Here is a 19244-nt window from a genome sequence, read left to right on the forward strand (position 1 = left end):
GCATCACTGACTCGATGGACGCGAGTCTGAGTGAACTCCGGGAGTTGGTGATGGACAGGGAGGCTTGGTGTGCTGCGATTCATGGGGTCGCAGAGTCTGACACGACTGAGCGACTGAACTGAACTGAAAGGAGCAGGAGGAGACGCCGTCTCGGGGGCGTGGACAGGAGAGAGATGCTGGGAGGAATGGGCCGCAAGCCCAGGACCTCACGCTCAGCTTTGCGCGTGGAGAAACTCAACAGTACGCCTTCACTCAGGCGTAGGTACTCCGCCCCTTCCGCGGCCCCGCCCTCCAGCAAGCCCCGCCCCTCCATCAGGCCCGTCCCCTCCATCAGGCCCCGCCCCGCCCTCGGCCCCATGCGCTGCGCGCAGTCGCGCCCGCGGCCCCTCCCTTCCTCGCCGCCGCGGCGCACTGCGCAGGCGCGGTCTGGCGGCTGGTGAAGCCGCAGCATCCCTAGCGCGGGCGTGTCCCAGCGGCTCGCTGAGTCCTCCTCCTCCTTGTCGTCCTCCTCGTCCTCGTCCTCCCGGGCGACCGGAGCGATGGCAAAGCCGCTGACGGACGGCGAGAGGCGGAAGCAGATCAGCGTGCGCGGGCTGGCGGGGCTGGGCGACGTGGCAGAGGTGCGGAAGAGCTTCAACCGGCACCTGCACTTCACGCTCGTCAAGGACCGCAATGTCGCCACGCGCCGCGACTACTACCTGGCGCTGGCGCACACCGTGCGGGACCACCTGGTGGGCCGCTGGATCCGCACGCAGCAGCGCTACTACGAGCGCGACCCCAAGGTGAGGCGCGCCGGGGAAGAGGGCGTCCGGGGTGGGAGACGGCTGCCCGGTGGCTCGGACGGGGAAGCGTCCGCCTGCAATGCGGGAGACGCGGGCTCGGTCCCCGGGTGGGGAAGACCCTCTGGAGGAGGGCACGGCAACCCAGTCCGGTATTCCTGCCTGGGGAATCCCATGGACACACGAGCCTGGCGGGCTGCGGTCCGCGGGGTCGCAGAGAGTCGGGCATGACTGAGCGAATCTCTGTCTTTATATCTGTCCCGGGTGGAGACCTCGGTGAGGAGGGACCTCCGGGGTGGGGAGAGACCCCGCAGCCCTAGGTGAGGAGAGACCCCTGGGTAAGGAGAGATCCCTGGGGTGGTGAGAGACTCAGGGTGGAGAAGGACCTCTAGTGAGAAGAGACCCCCCCCCCGGGTGAGGAGAGACCCCAGTGAGGAGGGATCGACCACCCTTGAGATGGAGGAGATCGCCCCCACCCCATGCCCGAGGTAAGAGGGAACCCCTGGGTGAGGAGAGATCCCTAGTGAGAAGAGACTCTGGGTAAGGAGTGACCGCTGGGGTAAAGACACACACACACACACACACACACACACACACACGGGTGAGGCAGCCCTGCACACACACACACACACACACCCAGGTGAGGCAGCCCTGCACACACACACACCCGCAGGTGAGGCAGCCCTGCACATGTGCACACACACACACACAAGGGTGAGGCAGCCCTGCACACACACATACACACACACACTGGGTGAGGTGGCCCTGCACACACACATACCTGGGTGAGGCAGCCCTGCACATGCGCACACACACACATTGGTGAGGCAGCCCTGCACACACACACACACACACACACACAGGGTAAGGTGGCCCTGCACACACACACACCCGGGTGAGGCAGCCCTGCACATGTGTGCATGCACACACACACACACAGGTGAGGTGGCCCTGCACACACACGCGTGCACACACACACGGGTGAGGTGGCCCTGCGCACGCGTGTGCACACACACACACACACCACCCCCCCAGGTGAGGCGGCCCTGCACACAGCTTCATCTACACCTACACACCACACGCTGAGTGCCTGAAGCCAAGCGGGGGGGGGGGGCTGCTGTCCTGTGGTGGAGCTGGAGTCACTGGGAAGCCTCTGAGACTGAGGCCCTCAGGGATGGGCCCTGCCTTCCAGGAGGGCACACCTGCTCTGGAGAACTTCTCTTAGCTGAAGGTTGGCAGACAGTAAGGAACTGTTGATTCTTTTTATATGTTATACAAGCATAGGTTTATGGTAGACGAGTACAAGGTGCACAAGAGAGAACTTGTTCATCACGTCCGTTACTAACTGTGTTAAGAATCCAGGTGTATGTCTTTCTGCATCCTCTCCTGTTCTTGAATATATATGCACACCTTTCAAAGCATGTTGAGTGTACAGTTTTGTGGCTCTTCTGTTTCATTCATCAACATTTGTAACACTTGTAGTTTTTAAACAACTTTCCAAGTAAATATGATTCTTCAGTATCGTTGATAGTTTTCAGTCTGATGCATATGTCATAGGCTTGGCCAGGCCCCTGCTGCCAGTTTTGTTTGGTTGGTTTTTGGTTTTGTTTCTTGCTTCTTGACCATGGAGCATTTTACCTTCTTTTATACTAATGTAGAGTGAAAACTGATGAGGGAAGGACACACCTGTAGACCTAACACCAGTTTGCATAGTTTGATTTGCAGTGGACACCTGGGCACTGGGCAGTTGCTTTGCTGATAGTGTTTTTGTAGGGTGTTAAGAAATGTTCAATAATTGCTAAGTCTGAGATCGGTTGCTTTTCCAAGCTTTTTCTGGGGCACTCCTTTTTCTAAAAGAGTAGTGGTAAAAAAGACAGATTTGTCAGAATACTAACCAGCCTCTTGATGTTTAGTATGCAAGACAGTGAAGTCACACCAAATGGCTAAAACAGGTTATTTCAACAAGGGCTTGGGTCGACTTTGCCAGGGAAGCTGGCCAAGAGGCAGGGCTCCCCCAGAATTCCCTGCTGGTGGCAGAGCTCCACTTTGCAATATCATTGTTATTCATACAGCAGGTGACAAGCTACATTTCTGCCTGCACACTCAAGGGCATTTCCCTGCAGCTGAACCAGAATGTACCACAGCACCCAAGGGACCCGTTCCAGTCTTTATTCTATGTTTAGATCTGAAAAAGACTGGTGATGGGCTCAGGGATTGCGGAAATAACCTTTCCTGAACAGGATTAAATTCCCCTAGCAAAACGGGTTTGCTGATCCTCACTGATGGCTAGGGTGGCCATAGGCATAAACGTTCCTCTTTTAAGGAAACCACACAGCCTGTAAATGGAAGGTTGTTTGCCTCTCCTGGATAGGAAGGTCCTTTGAAAGTGGGAACTTCGAATTTAACTGCTTCAGTCTGTCTGATCCATGTTGAAAATAGGCTCATCATTTCCTTTTCCTGCAAAAGTTACATATTTGCTTATAAAGCAGGGGTCACCAACCTTTTAGGGACCAGGGTCTGGTTTCATGGAAGACAGTTTTTCCACCCCCACGGGGTGGGAGGGGATGGTTTCTGGATGATTCAAGCATGTTACATTTATTGTGCATTTTGTTTCTATTATTATTACATTAGCTCCACCTTAGACTGTCAGGCATTAGATCTTGGAGGTTAGGGAACCCTGCTCGAGAGGACAAGAAACCCTGTTGGAAAGGACAAGAAACCCTGTTTTGTTAGAGGAATTTAATCCTGTTCGGGAAAGGTTATTTCCGCAATCCCTGAGCCCATCACTAGTCTTTTAGGGATCTAAACATAGAATAAAGACTCTTAATGGGTCGCTATGGTGCTGTGGTACATTCTGGTTCAGCTGCAGGGAAATGCCCTTGAGTGTGCAGGCAGAGATGTAGCTTGTCACTGCTACACCTCTGATCCCAGAAGGATCAGAGCATGAGGGAAGGTGCGGGAGCTCCCAGAAATAATCCTGCAGAGCCACACCCCCACCCTAAGCGCAGACTCAAGGATCTGTACCATTACTTCACACTTTGGCAGCCTGACGATCTAAACAATAATCAGACTGCTTTTATTTAATATTTTTATTTACTTAAAAACAGTTATGCAGATCCTTGTGATTATTGGAGACAAAAAATTGAAAACACAGATAAGCCAAAAGGATACATTAACTGTAATCTCACCATCTAGTGATAACAATGTAAATACTACAGACATCTTGTGTTCCGCATCTCTTTTTCTGGGCAGGTAGAGACACTTGTTTTTATTACACAAAATAGTGCAGTGCCATGCTGCACCTATTGTTTCGTAACTCTTTCAAGCATTCTATTTTTGGTAATCGTAGAAACAATTGAAGCTCAGTGCTCAGAGGAAGAGTTTTCAAGTAAGCTGCCTGGCAAAGCAGCAAGTCAAAATATCTGGCTAAAATTAAGAGATCTGCACTTGGCAGGACTCAGCGCTTAATTCTAAAGAGGCTCCAGGAGACTGAGGAGATGAGGAGGTCAGGACTCCACTCCAGACTCGGGGACGGAGAGGAGCTGGGTGGTAAGGGATGGCTCACACAGATCCAAGCCCCTCAAGGCCTGGCTTTACCACTCAGATTGTTCCACCTTGGGCTGGGGTAGATTTCTTTCTAGGTCTCAGTTTTTTTCATCTTTAAAACGAGGAAGGTCAAGCTAGGTAATCCATTTCCGAGTCCCTTTCCTTTCTAAAACACCATAGTTTTATGTTTGCTGGTAAAATGTTTCCATTTTACATTGACATTCAGTCCAAAAAGAATTCGAGAATGCTTGAGTAAGACATGACTCAGGGGCTTCCCTGGCAGTCCAGTGGTTAAGAATTTGCCTGCCAGTACAAGGGACACAGATTTGATCCCTGGTCTAGGAAGATTTCACATGCCTCTGAACAGCTAAGCCCATGTACCACAGCTACTGAGCTCGTCTGCAGCAACTGCTGAAGCCCAAGGCCCCTAAAGCCTGTGCTCTACTAGAGAAGCCACTGCAACGAGAAGCCCAAGCACCACAACAAAAAGGACCCAGCACAGCCAAGAATAACAGATAAGTAATTTTTTAAAAGATACAATACAGAAGGCTCAACTTCATAGAAGACCTCAAAGAGAAAGTTGGGGCAAAAGACAGTAAGGGTAGGAAAGTGGATTAAGTTCAGGGATAAAGTCAGGACACAAAATGCCAACCTAAGTTCTGGCAACAGAGCACATGGCAGGTCATGTCCAGTTACGGGAGTCCTCAGTCTCTACTAGAGATTCTCGGATGGGCAGGTGGGAGATTTCTTCCATGAATCTCTAGAGCAGATGTTGTACAAGGTGGACAGCTGGCCTGATGGCACCCCTGCTGCGGATGGACTGGTCAGTTTACCATGGCTCTGCTCCATGAGTTCTTGGCATAACCATCATGGTAGACTAAGAAAAAGAAGCTTTACCACTGGGCCCAAGCTCCTGTCTTAAATGTTTCTAGTAAGATAATCATAAATAATACAGTCAGTCTTATGGTTTTACTGGATTTGGGAATTGAAGGAAGATAATCTGGAGCAGTGTTTTATACCCTTGGCTGCCCACAACCCCCACTTCTGAACTTCTGTTCTAATAAGGCAGGAGTGGGACCAGCACTGGGATCTTTCTGACCCAGGAGGCAGTTCTGATGTGTTTGCTCTCTGTGGTTCTGGTTGTGGCTGTGGTGTTCTGATGTGTTTGCACCCATCTGTGTGAACTTGATCTTGTATCCTGTGGACAAGCCTTCCTGATAGCAGAGAGCTCAGAGTTACTTTCTGTGGCCAGAAGCTGGGGAGGGGCAGATGGTTCGTGTTGCTGATTACCCTGACAGCTTGCCGAGTGGAAGGTCAGGTGAAGCCACTGTCGATGAGATGGGGAAACTCTGCCTGTGTGCCACAATTTCTCATAGAAGACAGCCTAACCTCTGCCCTGCAGGCTGTGATGGTTCATTTTCTGTGTCAGCTTGGCTGGGCTATGGAGCCCAGATATTTGGTCTGATATTAATGTGGATGTTTGTTTGAAGGTGTTTTCTGACTAAATGTGAGAGTAACATTTAGTCAGTGGATTTTGAGGAAAGTAGTATCTTCTGTAATGTAGATGGGCCTCTATTCAGTTGAAGGCCTGAACAGAGCAAAGACTGACACCCCATTTGGAGTCCAAATGCCACTCCTCCATGCCTCACCTCGCCAGATTTTGGTCTTGGACCTCTGTGATTATGTGACCCAGCTCCTTAAATAAATCTCTGTGTGTATGTCCTGTAGATTCTGTTTCTCTGAGGAGCCCTGACTTATCCAAGCTGCTGTGGATGGCAAGCCCTTTGTATCTTTATGAAATGTTGTAACCCATCTCACTTCTGTATCCCAGCCCTTTGTAGATGATTTTTTTAAATTTATTTTTTGTCTGCATCACATGACATATGGGATGTTAGACCCCCCCCACCAGGGATCAAACATTTGTGCCCTACATTGGGAAGGCAGAGTCTTCATCACTGGACAGCCAGAGAAATCCTTGATGATTTTTTAAATGTTTATTTTGCATGATTTCAGACTTTCAAAAGTTGCAAGAATTCCCATATGTTCTTTATCTGAATTTCCCATTTTTAACTTGTTTGTTATATCCTTCTCTCTTTATAAATACAATTTTTTTTCCTGTGAACCATTTGAGAGTAAGTTTTAGACTTGATAACCTACACTTTCCCTCTAAAAACTCAAATATGTGATTGGAAAAAATCAGGGAGACTCCTTTATACTAGCAGAGCACTTATACAAAACTTGGGGTGTTCACACCGTCATAGTGTTGTCACCTGCAAACCTTACTCGGCTTTGTTGGTTGTCCCACTGATAGGAAATACAAGTTAGAAGACTGAGAGGGCTTTATACATCTTTTCAGATATACCTCCTTCCCCACCCTACTCCCACCCCCTCATTAAGCAGAGCAGGCTCTAACCCATATGGAATCCCATACATTTTAAGACACTAAGCAGGTAAACAATAGGCAATAGATGGTTAGCTTTTTCTACCTTGTAGAGAAGGGGCTTCTTAGAATATGGTGAAAGGGCAGGAGAGATGAAGACAGAAATTTAGAAAGGTGATTGGATGACAGAAAGGTTTCACTAGATCTTCTAGAGTGGGAATTATGTATAATTTCAGTTTTAGCTGAGTGTCTTTTCTCATCCTTGAAACATCGCTTCAAGGTGAAAGTAGCTCTGTTTACCAGGCTTCCCAGGTGTTGCTAGTGGTAAAGAACCTGCCTGACAATGCAGGAGATATAAGAGACGTGGGTTTGATTCCTGGGTTAGGAAGATTCCTTGGAGGAGGGCATTTCAACACACTCTAGTATTCATGCCTGGAGAATCTATGGACAGAGGAGCCATAGGGTCGTAAAGAGTCGGACACGACTGCAGCGACTTAGCAGGCACGCACAGTTCTGTTCACAACACTGAGTCATATTACTGAGTCACAGGGGGAGTTTGACATGGTCCAGATCACTTAATATAAATTGATCAGGCTCTGGCTATCAATCAGTGACAAGGAGGCCTCCGTGACTGTCTGGCTCTGGGATGGGCTGAGTGGACACTTTGTAGGTAGGGCTTAGCAGCATGTGAAGTGGACAGCCCAGGACTATAAAATTGACGTCATGGAGCACAAAGTGAATCTGTTCCCTGAAGAACTAAATGATCTCTAAGATCCCTGCAGGTTCTCAAATCCTGTAATATCCTATTTTACATTTCCCAGATTTACTTTGAGCAAACAGACCTGTACTCTTTAGGTAACAGTACCTAAAGTAAAAAAAAAAAAAAAGAAGTTTGTGGTCTACATTGAGACACAGCCTGCCAATTAGGGGAAAGATTCCTTGAGATTTCACTCCAAAGGAGCGTGCTGAGTGTGACTTTGTAGGTTGGGCCCTAAGACTTGTGTGGTAGATACCACCCTTCCTCCTCATGCGAGCGCAGTTGTGGTTTTATATAGAAAGCCATTTCCTCCAGAAAGCCCCTGGGATGCAGTGGCATGGACGTGGAGACATGCTCCGGACAGGAGTGAGCCTCAGCTCTCTGGCCAGTGTGGGGGCCACCCCCCTCCACAGCAGCTCTCCTCTTGCAGTGGGATAACAGACACGAGGGGGCCTCCGTGGCTTTGGAGAGGCTGGAGGGCCCACCGGAGCTGACCTCTGTGTTGGGTCAGTGATCCGTGTCCCTGTGTCACGTCAGGGCCAGTTCTATCTGGCAGGAGCCTCTCTGTGCTGGGAGGGCAGCTGGTGAGCTAAGATGGAAGGGGACTGTGTGGCTGCATGTTCCTGGCACAGACAGAACTGGGTTCTTGGTGGCGGGGAAGTGGATTGCCCCAGTCTGCACCCAGCTTCATTGCCCTGAGTGTTGAGAAGATTCTTTGTTTCCTCTTCCTGCAGAGCGTTCAGACCCTGCTGTTAACCAAGGGCTCTAAACAAACTTTTAGGAGAGGGAGAGGAAATGGAGATCTCAGAAAGCCCAGTTCTATTATTATTAATCTCAGTTCTATAGAGAGCAAAATGAGGCTGTACCTATTTATATTAAACTCCATGTTCATAGAGTTCACTAATTCCTAACACTCTGTGTGAAGTCGCTCCATCGTGTCTGTTTGCGACCCCACAGACTGTAGCCTACCAGGCTATTCCATCCATGGAATTTTCCAGGCAAGAGTGCTAGAGTGGATTGCCATTTCCTTCTCCAGGGGATCTTCCCAACCCAGGGATCGAACCTAGGTCTCCCGCATTGCAGGCAGATGCTTTAATGTCTGAGCCTCCAGGGAAGCCCCCTAAGACCCTTTAGGAGATTAATATGCTGTATAATATTTGCATTGATCATGTTTTCATCTGTTTTTGTCGAAGAGCTTTGTTGATGCTTTTCTGTGATGTTACCTGTTGGGGTGGGCTCTGCATGTAATAAATAAACCCAATTGATAAAAAAAATTAAGGCTGCCTCTAGGCCATATAACACTTGTTGCAGCTGCATTGCAAAGAAGGAACCCAGCCAAAAGTTTCAGTGACCTAGTTCAGCCCTGGAGATGGCCTCCTAGAGGTGTGTGACAAGGTTAAGGGGTCCCTGCTGTTCTCAGGCTCCAGGAGATGAGTGTCTGGGCCTCAGTCAGAACCCCGGAGCCGGGAGGCCCTGTCCAGGGTTGCAAAGATGGTGCTGGGACACTGGGCTGGGCCTGGAGGGCTGTGGGCCCACAGCAGCAGAGTTTGGGGCTAGCAAGTATTGGCCCTTTGCAGGTGAGCCCCCAGGCTTTTTCTTAGACCAAGCCTGTGCCCTCAGCTGTTTTTTTTTTTCCCAGAATTATCACCCTGTTCTACAGGTTCCACACCCCTCCCCGAAAATCTGGCCTGGTGAGGGGCCCAGCATTGCTGAGTCCAGGGTGGACGTGGTGCTGTCAGGGACATAAAGGGACCAGGTCACTCCATCTGCCGGGAAGGAGCCAGGATGGGACCCAGTCTGTATGGTTCAAATGTCATCGGCCAGCTTCTCAAGAACCTTCAGTTTTAATGGTTTCACACCAAACTACCTTAAGGAAACTGGGGAAAGCAAAATCAACATGTGTGGTGAAGTTATAAAAGTACTCCTCACACAGGCAAAAACAGCAGCAGAAACCAAGGCACAGACCCTGAGGCCAGAGCTCCAGCCAGGCGGGGCCTACAGAGGTGCCTGGCACAGGGCTGACCCTGCTCGGTCCCTTCTGAGTGGGGACAGTGCTTGAGGGCCCCCAGTGCCATGGCTGTCCCTGCTGGGTCCCTTCTGAGTGGGGACAGTGCTTGAGGGCCCCCAGTGCCATGGCTGTCCCTCCTGGGTCTCTTCTGAGTGGGGACAATGCTTGAGGGCCCCCAGTGCCATGGCTGTGCCTGCTGTCCTCTTGTGCAGGGGGCCACAGGAGACTCTCCCGGGCCTGTTTGCAGAACTCAGTACACTGCTGAACCCTGGACACCTGTGTTCAACTTGGGAGGAAAGTGAAAGAGATTCAAAGATTTTAAGGCTGATTGCAACATTTTATGCCTCAGCACCCATCTCTTAGGAAAAGAGATAATCAAGCTATTTTCCTAGTGCTAGTTAAAAGTTGGAAAGATCAAACTACAACTTTTAAAATACATATTTGTATGAATAGTTACAGGCAAAACGAAAACATCTCAGCCATATCCCTGACCTGCCAACTTCTTATAAAACCTCTCGGGAGAACCCCAGAAGGAGGCTGGTGGGGGAAAATGCCCCTTGTGTGTGCCTGGGAGAATCAAATGTTCACAAGATGTTCACTTGCTCAGACAGCTAGACACTGTCATCTTGGTGTGTTTGCCCATTGGTTACCAAGCCCTGTGGGAACCCCATATACTAATAGATCAGCTCAAGTGTAGGGCAAATACCATCCAGGACGATGAAAGGTCAGGAAGAGGCAATGGGCCGTGAGCAGCAGTGACAGCCGTGTGGGTAGAGAGAAGCTTGTTACACCGTGATGAGTCTGTGACTTAAAGGACACTGGAACATGGATGGGAATTTTGAAGCCAGGCATTCATATGATCAAAAAATGTGGAAGAAAGGCTCTCTAAGACTGAAATCTGTATTTTTTTTGGTATCCATGCATGTTCTTTCGATTTATAGATTTGATATGTATGGAAAGTTTTCTTAAATTATATATTTTTTTAATACATTTCTTTATTTGGCTCCATTGGGTCTTAGTTGTGGCATTCAGGATCTTTAGTTGTGGCCTGTGGGGTCTGGTTCCCTAACCAGGGATCAAACCCAGGCCCCCTGCATTGGGAGCATGGAGGCTTAACCACTGGAACACCAGGCAAGCCCCCCCAAGGCCTCACTCTGGATGGCTGGAAGCAGCGTGGAGGTCCCGTGTAGGAGCAGGACTCTGTGGGCCGGATCTCGACTCTGCCACTGCCTTCCGTGGCCCAGGGGGCGTCGCAGGGGGCAGACGGCTCCAGGCGTGGGAAGCGTTGGAATCCTGCATGATCCCCAGCGAGTGTTGGTGGTCGTCTCTTCTTTTACACAGAAGTTTATCTCTCAGTCCCCCAAAGCCAGCAAACAGGCAACAGATGGAAATAGGCAGACATGTCCATCCGTCTGTCCCACTGTGTTGACCGTGCCTTTGGCACTGAGTGCCCAGTGCAGCTGTCAGGAGCTGTTCACCCTGCAGGGCTGGCTCACCCCCACCAAGTGCAGACAGGGCTCCGTCTGTCCTGGGGGTCGGTTCCCCACCATTGCCCTGCCCCATCTCCCTGCCCCCAGGGGAGGTTCCTTTTTGTCCCCTTGGGGACTCCAGAAGGGCAGTGCACAGAATCTGCTTTTGAAGGACCCTCCCTGGGGGGCAGCCCCTGGAAAGGTGAGGTTGGCTGAGGCTGAAGGGAGGGAGCCCATTTTAGGGGTGCAGGTAAGCACAGTGTTGGCCGAGTGCAGCCTCTCAGAAGATCCGCTCTGCACTGGGATCTTCAGGTATGTGGGGCGGAACTGGCTGTCTCAGATGCCTCTTCTTGCTCCCTTAGCGCATCTACTATCTGTCCCTGGAATTCTACATGGGCCGCACCCTACAGAACACGATGGTGAACCTGGGCCTCCAGAATGCGTGCGATGAAGCCATCTATCAGGTGTGGTCCTTGGGGCCGGGCTGCTGGGTTGGCCTCCTGTGGCACCGAGCCTTAATCCGGCCCTGCGGAGGCGAGTGCTGCCGTCTGGGACTGAACGCTCGGGCATGGGGGAATGGATGCTGGGTGATGCGCCTTCTCAAGGAGAGAAAGTGAGGACTGGATGGGAGCTAATGCCCGGAGGGCAGGGAAGGGGGCAGGTTGTGATGCTGAAGCTTGAAGCTTCTCAACCATTGCGCATCACATGCCCACCCCACATGGCAGAAATGCCTGATACCGTTCCATGTCTCTTTACTTTATTGAGCTGGTGGCCCACCTCCAGCTCCCCTCTCCCAGCCTAAAGACACTTGTCCTGTGCCTGCTGGTAAAATTGCCCTTCTCTCCTACTCGGAATTGTCGTTCAGTCGCTAAGTTATTAACGACTCTTTACAACCCCATGGGCTGCAGCACGTCAGGCTTCCCTGTCCATCACCAACTCCTGGAGCTCACTTCATCGAGTCGGTGATGGCATCCAATCATCTCATCCTCTGTCATCCCCTTTTCCTCTTGCCCTCAATCTTTCCCAGCATCAGGGTCTTGTCCAATGAGTTGACTGTTTGCATCAGGCGGCCAAAGTATTAGAGCTCCTATGGACAGAGGGGCCTGGTGGGCTATAGTCTATGGAGTTGCAAAGAATGGGGCACGACTGAATGACTAATATGAGCAATAGAAAATACAGAGAGGCATGTGTCTTTTTAAACATTGTACATTTTTTCCCCTAAAATGTTGTTTCACTTGCTGTTTAGCTTTTAGTTAAGCTTGTGTTGGGAAGGTTTTCATGATGATGAACTTGGAATCTCAGACACATGTTGGCAGTGCCTGCCTTTCAGGCAGGATGTGGGTACTAGAGGCTGTGAACTGGACTGTCGATGGTGCAGGGCTGAACGGCCTCCTCCTCAGGCTCCCCAGTTACAATGCACTGTGAAAATAAAACATGGGAGACTTCCCTGGTGGTCCACAGGTTAAGACTTGACCTTCCAAAACAGGAGGTACCAGGAGCTAAGATCCCACATGCCTCACGGCCAAAAAACCATAAAACAGAAGCAATATTGTAACACGTTCAATAAAGACTTTTTAAAAAATGTTTTAAAAAAGGAAAAAACATCCCACTGCTGCACCACCCCAGGCTCCAGTTCCAGAGCGGATTCCACTAAAAACTAGAAATTCATAAGCCACTCTCTCCTGAGTGTGCCATCAAGGACACACTTAAAATTACAGGAAAGTTAAAATATACATGGAAATTGTCTGCTATGATGAACGTCTTCACACACCATCATCACCTGACTTCCCTAATCCTCAAGCCCAAATCATGGCTGGTCTTATTTCCTGTAAAGCCCCACCACTCCCAAGTTATTTAAGAGCCAATATCAAATGTCTTAATAGTTCACATGTAAATATTTCACTAGATATTTCTTTTCTTTTTCTTTGGCCAAGCTGCTCTGTCCTTCACTATCTCCCAGAGTTTGCGCAGACTCACGTCCATTGAGTTGGTGATGCCATCCAACCATCTCATCGTCTGTCGTCCCCTTTCTCCTCCTGCCTTCAGGCTTTCCCAGCATCAGGGACTTTTCCAGTGAGTCAGCTCTTTGCATCAAGTGGCCAAAGTTCCTATTTTATAAATAAGTTTATTTGCACTATTTTTTGGTTTCCACATATAAGCAATGTCATGCTGTAGTTGTCTTTGTCTGGCTTACTTTGTCTGGTATGAGAATCTCTAGTTGCATCCATGTTGCTGCAAATGGCACTATTGCGTTCTTTTTTATGGGTGAGTAATACTCCTCAGGTACATACCACATCTTCTTTATCCGTTCGTCTTTCCGTGGACATTTCGGTGGTTGTTTCCACCTCTTGGCTATTGTGAAGAGTGATGCAGCAAACGTCGGGGTGCACGTGTCTTTTCCAGTTAGTTTTCTTCTGACTGATATATGCCTAGGAGTAGGATTTCAGGATCATATGGTAGTTCTCTTTTTAATTTTTTGAGAAACCTCCATGCTACTCTCCCAGTGGCTGTACCAATTTACATTCCCACCAGCAGTGTAGGAGCATTCCCTTCTCCCCACATCCTAATACCAAATTTTAATGTCGGGTTCTCAAGTCTAAAAGAAAGCAGCCTCTAACCTCTGATTGCTACAAGCTCACAGGATTTAAGTATCTTTCCACCTCTTACTTGAGGGAAAATATGAAGTACTATTAAAATGTTACCTCTGTTTCTGTTCACAGTTGGGGCTGGACTTGGAAGAATTGGAGGAAATAGAAGAGGACGCTGGCCTGGGGAACGGAGGCCTGGGGAGGCTGGCAGGTAACCCCGGCCTCTGTCCAGGACAGGCCTTTCCTGACACGGCGCTTGCTCAGTGTGCTCACTCGCACACAGCGAGGCCAAGGTCAGCCGTGCTCCCAGCGCCGGCCTGTCAGGGAAGATTTGTCCCTCAGAGTGGATGGGACAGTGTGTCCTCCAAGTCGAAATCTTTGCCACCAGTAGGAAGAAAAAAATCAACTTATTCTATTCTCTTTCATACAAGGGGCACTTCATAATTATGGAGACCAGACTTGCCAGTCCTGGGGACCTGATGCAGAGAGAGGTTTCCGACATACCTACCACCTTCCTGATTGGGACGAAGACAGGGATAGAATCACACACGCATTTACGAACATAGCCCAACTTAAAGCACCGGCTCCTGCCTACTGCAGTGAGCTGACTGCCCTGAAGAGGCAGAGCTCTTCCTCTCGGAGCTGTCGCTCCCTTCTCACCCAATTTGAGAGCAGCCTCAGTTTGGTGTTTTTTAGTTTGGGGTATTTTTTCCCCCTCGTCATAATTATTTTTGCCGGCCTTTATGGGGTGAAGGAGCTGGGTTAAGAACTCGGAAGTGGAAGCAGCAGTCCCAGTGAGACTGGATCGCACTATGTCCTGCTGGGCTCTTGGGCCCAGAGCTTCTGGAACAGAGAGGATCGATTCTGCACCGCCCTGAAGTGTGTGGGGCCCCAGAGTTTACAGTACCATGCGATGGCCCGGCCCGCCCCTTCTGAGAGGCATCCTCCTGTGAAGGGAGCAAAGGCCCTAACGTTGATCCATGCGTTTGTGCGTTTATGCCTTCAGAATTCAAGTTAAATTCTGCAGACATTATAAGTGCAGCATATGTTTCTGGCAGATGAAACATCCCACAGATCTTCACCCTTGGCTGTGTCTGCCCCACATCCAGGGAAAGGCCCTGTGCACCCCACTTGAGGGCGGGGATGGTGTGTGGAGACGGGCTGAGTTTGGCTGTGTCCTTTGTGTTCGTCCCCTGTCCCACACCCCCAAGTAGTCCCCACGTTGATGCTGTCTTGGCCGTAGGATCTCAGGCCGAAGGGCCTCAGCAGTGGCCCAGCAGCCTCAGCCTTTCCTTTTCATGAGACTTGAGGCCAACGGGTCCCCACTGAACCACTGCCTGCCACCCTGGGGCTGGCCCCCAACCATGAGGTGTCTGTTTGCCTTGGTGTCCGGGCCTGGGCTCAGAGGCCTCGGATCTGCGCTGATGTTCCTGTGTTTGGACTTCCAGCCTGCTTCCTTGACTCGATGGCCACCCTGGGCCTGGCGGCATACGGCTACGGGATCCGCTATGAGTTTGGGATTTTCAACCAGAAGATTGTCAATGGCTGGCAGGTGGGTGTGGTTTTCTCCTTCCGCTCGCTTGCGGCCCTCGGGCACACAAGAAAGTCACCAGGCGCTGTGGGATCTGCTTCTGGACTTCCTGCTCCTCCAGGGAGGCTGCATTCCGGCCCTTGGCAGAGCGGAGGGGGCGGGGCAGGTGCTGAGGGCCCTGGACGATCCGTGATCTGCGTGCCATCCCCTCAGCCAGCAGGGCCTGTCGCCCGTGCGTTCTCATTGCACATGGCTTCGCTGTTGTGACAGCACGTCTGGCGGGCTCAGGCCAGATCATGGCTGGGCCTCTTATATTTGGGAAGATGCTGCTTCTGCAGACAGCTTATGGTCCTACTCTTCAGAGGGGACTAGGCTCTGACGTTGGAATCTTACTGACGTACAGGGAAGGAACACCTTCCTGCCACCAGGAAGTCAAAGGCAGGAGCAGTTCTGTGATGAGTGTCTGCCTGCCCCAGGCAGAAGGGGCTCGCCTTCTGTGGAGTCCTGAGAGGGGGACTCGGGAAGCAGTAACCTCAGCCACGCCACTGTCCCATGACCCAAATGCTCCTTCTTGGGACTTGCCTCCTTTCTGTCTCTGTGACTTGGTTGTCCTGGACGTGTGATGTACACAGAGCCGTCTTTCGTGCCCTGACTGTCCCAGTCACGTCATGTAGATGGAGTCACGTGGTGCGTGGACTCCGAGTAACATCTCGAGGTTTGTCGGTGTGCCTCAGGACTTCTCCCTTTTACTGCTGAATTCAAAGCATTCTTAATGTCTTTTTATTTTGATCTATTTTCTGCATTTTATATGAATTTGTTTAATAGTCCAAAAGTGAAAGTGAACGTTGCTTAGTCGTGTCCGACTCTTTGCAACCCCATGGACTATACAGTCCATAGAATTCTCCAGGCCAGAATAGTGGAGTGGGTAGCCTATCTCTTCTACAGAGGATCTTTCTGACCCAGGGATTAAACCAGGGTCTCCTGCATTACAGGCTGAGTCTTTACCAGCTGAGCTACCAGGGAAGCCCTAATAGTCCAAAGCATTCACTTTTAAATCGAGAGCCTGGGCTAGAATTGGGAATCTTTACCTTGTGTTTACCATGTATTTCCATGCTGGGGTTGATCGTCTAGGTGGCGTGGTGGTGCAGGTGTAGGGTGGGGCCCATCAATGCCCAGGACCACCACCCCCTTCACCTGCTGCCCCCTGCCCTCACTTGCCTCCCCCCTCACCTGCCGCCCCCTCTCACCTGCCGTCCCCCCCTGCCATCCCCCACCCTCACCCACAACCTGCCCTCAGCTGCCACCCCTCACCTGCCACCCCCCACCTGCCACCCCTTCAGGTGGAGGAGGCCGACGACTGGCTGCGCTATGGGAACCCCTGGGAGAAGGCACGGCCAGAGTACATGCTGCCGGTGCACTTCTACGGGCGCGTGGAGCACAGCCCCGAAGGAGTGCGCTGGCTGGACACGCAGGTACCACAGGCACTTCCTGGGAGGGGGCTGAGCGCAGGGACCCTCAACTTGCCTCCTGTCAGGGGCTTCCCTTGGGGCTTCCCTGTGGGAGCTGCCTCCCCACACACTTGGTTGGGACGGTTCAGACCGCGACCGTGTAGCTACCTCTGTAGTTTAACAGGAGCCGTGTCTCAGGGTGCTTTGTGGCAAGCAGGTTGGTGCCGGGAGGGGCAGAGCACTGGGGGCCGTTGGTGAGAATAGCTCTGCATCCCGGGGCCGGCACTCACTGTGTAGCCCTGGCTCTCAGTAGGGTCTCCCGGTGCGGCTCACCGATTATTTGGAGCCATCAGTGCCCTGGGCAGGGAGCCCTGGGCGGATGTCGAAGAATGGAGCATCCCCACCTAGCTGGGCCCTAGTAGGGGGACCAGGGCAGGAACACCAGGTGCTGGAGGAGCATGGTGCTGGCCCCGGCGGGCACACACGCAGAGTCCCCCCAGCTCAGAGATGGCAGGAGGGTCAGAGGAGGGCTCTGTAGGGGGCGGTGGAGGGGGGGATAGTTTGCAGTGAGTAAGAAAGGGTCCACTGTCCAGTGATCTGGGGAGATGAGCAAAAACAGAGCAAGCCTGTGAGCCACAGGTGTTCTTATGGGCTGTCCAGATTCAAGTCTGAACTGGGACTCAGGCCAGGCAGGCTGGTAGCCCAAGATGCCAGAATAAGTTGTATTTAATTTTAAAAAGTTGGGAAGCGGTATGGTCTTCTAGGTGTGTGTGCCTGTTGAAGACGAATGAACGAAGGCCTGGAGACCCCAGCGGGACACGATGAGGGCCTTCCTGTGGGGCCGGGCCCTGGAGAGGGCCGGAGCGGTTTGCAAATGCTTCGTAGGGCTGGTTGAGGCCAGGGTCTGGGACAGGGTTGTGGGGCAATGGAAGGGAAGGATGAGGCTGGGGTATAGCCCCCCACCCAGTCCTTTGTGGCTCTGGGAGCTGCCTTCACACCCTGAAGCCACCCTCGGAAGTGGACCTGAGTATGAGCAACCCCACAGGAGGGCCCGAGGGCAGTGACGACCCGAGATGGGGGCGCCTCTGTCGGCTAGAGCGCACTGGTGCTTCTGGGCACACGGGGATGGGGAGCAGGGAGCACGCAGGCCGCTTTGGTTTGCTGAAGTTTGAGGTCAAGGCCCCAGGAGGAGCCTCCACAGAAATGGGGCATGTTCAGAAATAGTGGCTGTGTGCGGGGTGAGGCTAAGCGAGTCCCGAAATCGAAGTCGCCTACGCAGAGTTGAGGGATGAGAGGGCAGGCATGGAGGGCGGAGGCCGAGGACATGGGAGGAGGGTCTGCCCAGGGCCAGGTGACCATGGACACTGGCGTGGAAGGTAGGAGCTGGAGGAGGCCTGGAGAGCGGTTGGTGTTGTTTGGGGCAGGAGGAGAGAAGCCAGAGGAGGGCGGGCGGCAGCCGCCAGCGGCAGGCTGCTTCTGTGAGGGAGCCACCCCAGCCTCAGGGGGCACGGCCCAGGTCGGGGACCACACTTTCCCTTGGCAGGTGGTGCTGGCCATGCCGTACGACACCCCGGTGCCAGGCTACAAGAACGACACTGTCAACACCATGAGGCTGTGGTCCGCCAAGGCGCCCAACGACTTCAAGCTCCACGACTGTGCGTCCCTCTGTTCCCACCTGGGGCCTGATCCCAGACTGACCCCAGCTGCACTCACAGCCTGCGGGGCTCCCCAGCACAGGAGGGCTGAGGGCGGGTTCCCTGTGAGCCTTAGGCTTCCCAGGGATCCCACGTCCTCCAGAAAGAGCCAGGGCCTGGGGCTGGGAGGGGCTGGGCAGCAGAGCAACCGTGGGGCGCCTGGTCAGGAGTGCTTGTCCTCAGACCCATCAGGGCGCTTGGGAGCCTGACAGGCTCGTGGGTCCTGACCCCGCTCTCTGCCCTCAGTCAACGTGGGTGGCTACATTGAGGCGGTCCTGGACCGGAACCTGGCCGAGAACATCTCCAGAGTCCTGTATCCCAACGACAATGTGAGCAGCTGCTGCGGTACCAGGGGGAAAGGGGACTCTCATCTGCTGCCTCTCAGTGCAGGAAGCTGGGCTCCATCAGGGCCCCCGTGCACCTCACACTGGTCTCAGCTGACCTCCTGAGAGTGAAGATGGACACGGTATCCCCAACAGGGCCCAGGAGCCCCCAGCCTCATACCTCCAGTCCTCCCCGTAAAGACAGGGCCACAGAACCCTCACCTCACCTGCTGCCGGAGTCTGCTCTTCGGCACCTGGTGTAGCTCCCTAAGAATCGGCAGGCACACTTGTCGGCAGTGGCTGTCCTGCAGTGACGCCTTGAGACCCACACAGTTGTGGTTTGAAAAGCTCTTTGTAGCTGTTTCCCCACATGTGAGACGGGGATCTCAGCCACGTGCTCCACGGCCCCCAGATTCTTAGCAGACGAGCCCTTAGGGTTTGCCCAGCTCTGTGGCTGTGGTTTCTATTTTACCAGTGAAATATGTGCACACAGCAGCAGCACAAGGCCCTGGGCTGAAGGGCTCACAGGAAAAATGCCCCCGACTCCCCATCCCACCCCCCAAGATTGCAAGCAGAGTCTCCCGCTTCAGGTGTGAGGCCTCTAGATGCCCGCACCCCAGAGGTTGTGTTCCTGGCCTTGGCCCCTTGCAGGGTGCTGTGACCCCCTCCTGGCTGCACTCCTTCCTTGTCTGAGGGTCACCTGACCTTGGCCCCAGATCTG

General features: G+C 52.3%; 1 protein-coding gene across 1 annotated transcript in view; it reads left to right on the top strand.

The window, feature by feature from the left end:
- The first annotated feature begins 397 nt into the window (after positions 1–397).
- The window catches only part of PYGB (glycogen phosphorylase B), a 34514-nt gene continuing 15667 nt past the window's right edge, over positions 398–19244 (top strand). Inside the window, exons 1-7 of the mRNA XM_069547854.1 lie at positions 398–782; positions 11302–11403; positions 13660–13738; positions 14976–15079; positions 16399–16530; positions 18050–18161; positions 18447–18529. Of these exons, the coding sequence (XP_069403955.1) occupies positions 540–782; positions 11302–11403; positions 13660–13738; positions 14976–15079; positions 16399–16530; positions 18050–18161; positions 18447–18529 (855 nt within the window). The 5' untranslated portion in view covers positions 398–539. The remainder of the gene's footprint in view (positions 783–11301; positions 11404–13659; positions 13739–14975; positions 15080–16398; positions 16531–18049; positions 18162–18446; positions 18530–19244) is intronic.

The sequence above is a fragment of the Ovis canadensis genome, chromosome 13 (genome assembly GCF_042477335.2).
Source record: "Ovis canadensis isolate MfBH-ARS-UI-01 breed Bighorn chromosome 13, ARS-UI_OviCan_v2, whole genome shotgun sequence".
Classification (NCBI taxonomy): domain Eukaryota; kingdom Metazoa; phylum Chordata; class Mammalia; order Artiodactyla; family Bovidae; genus Ovis; species Ovis canadensis.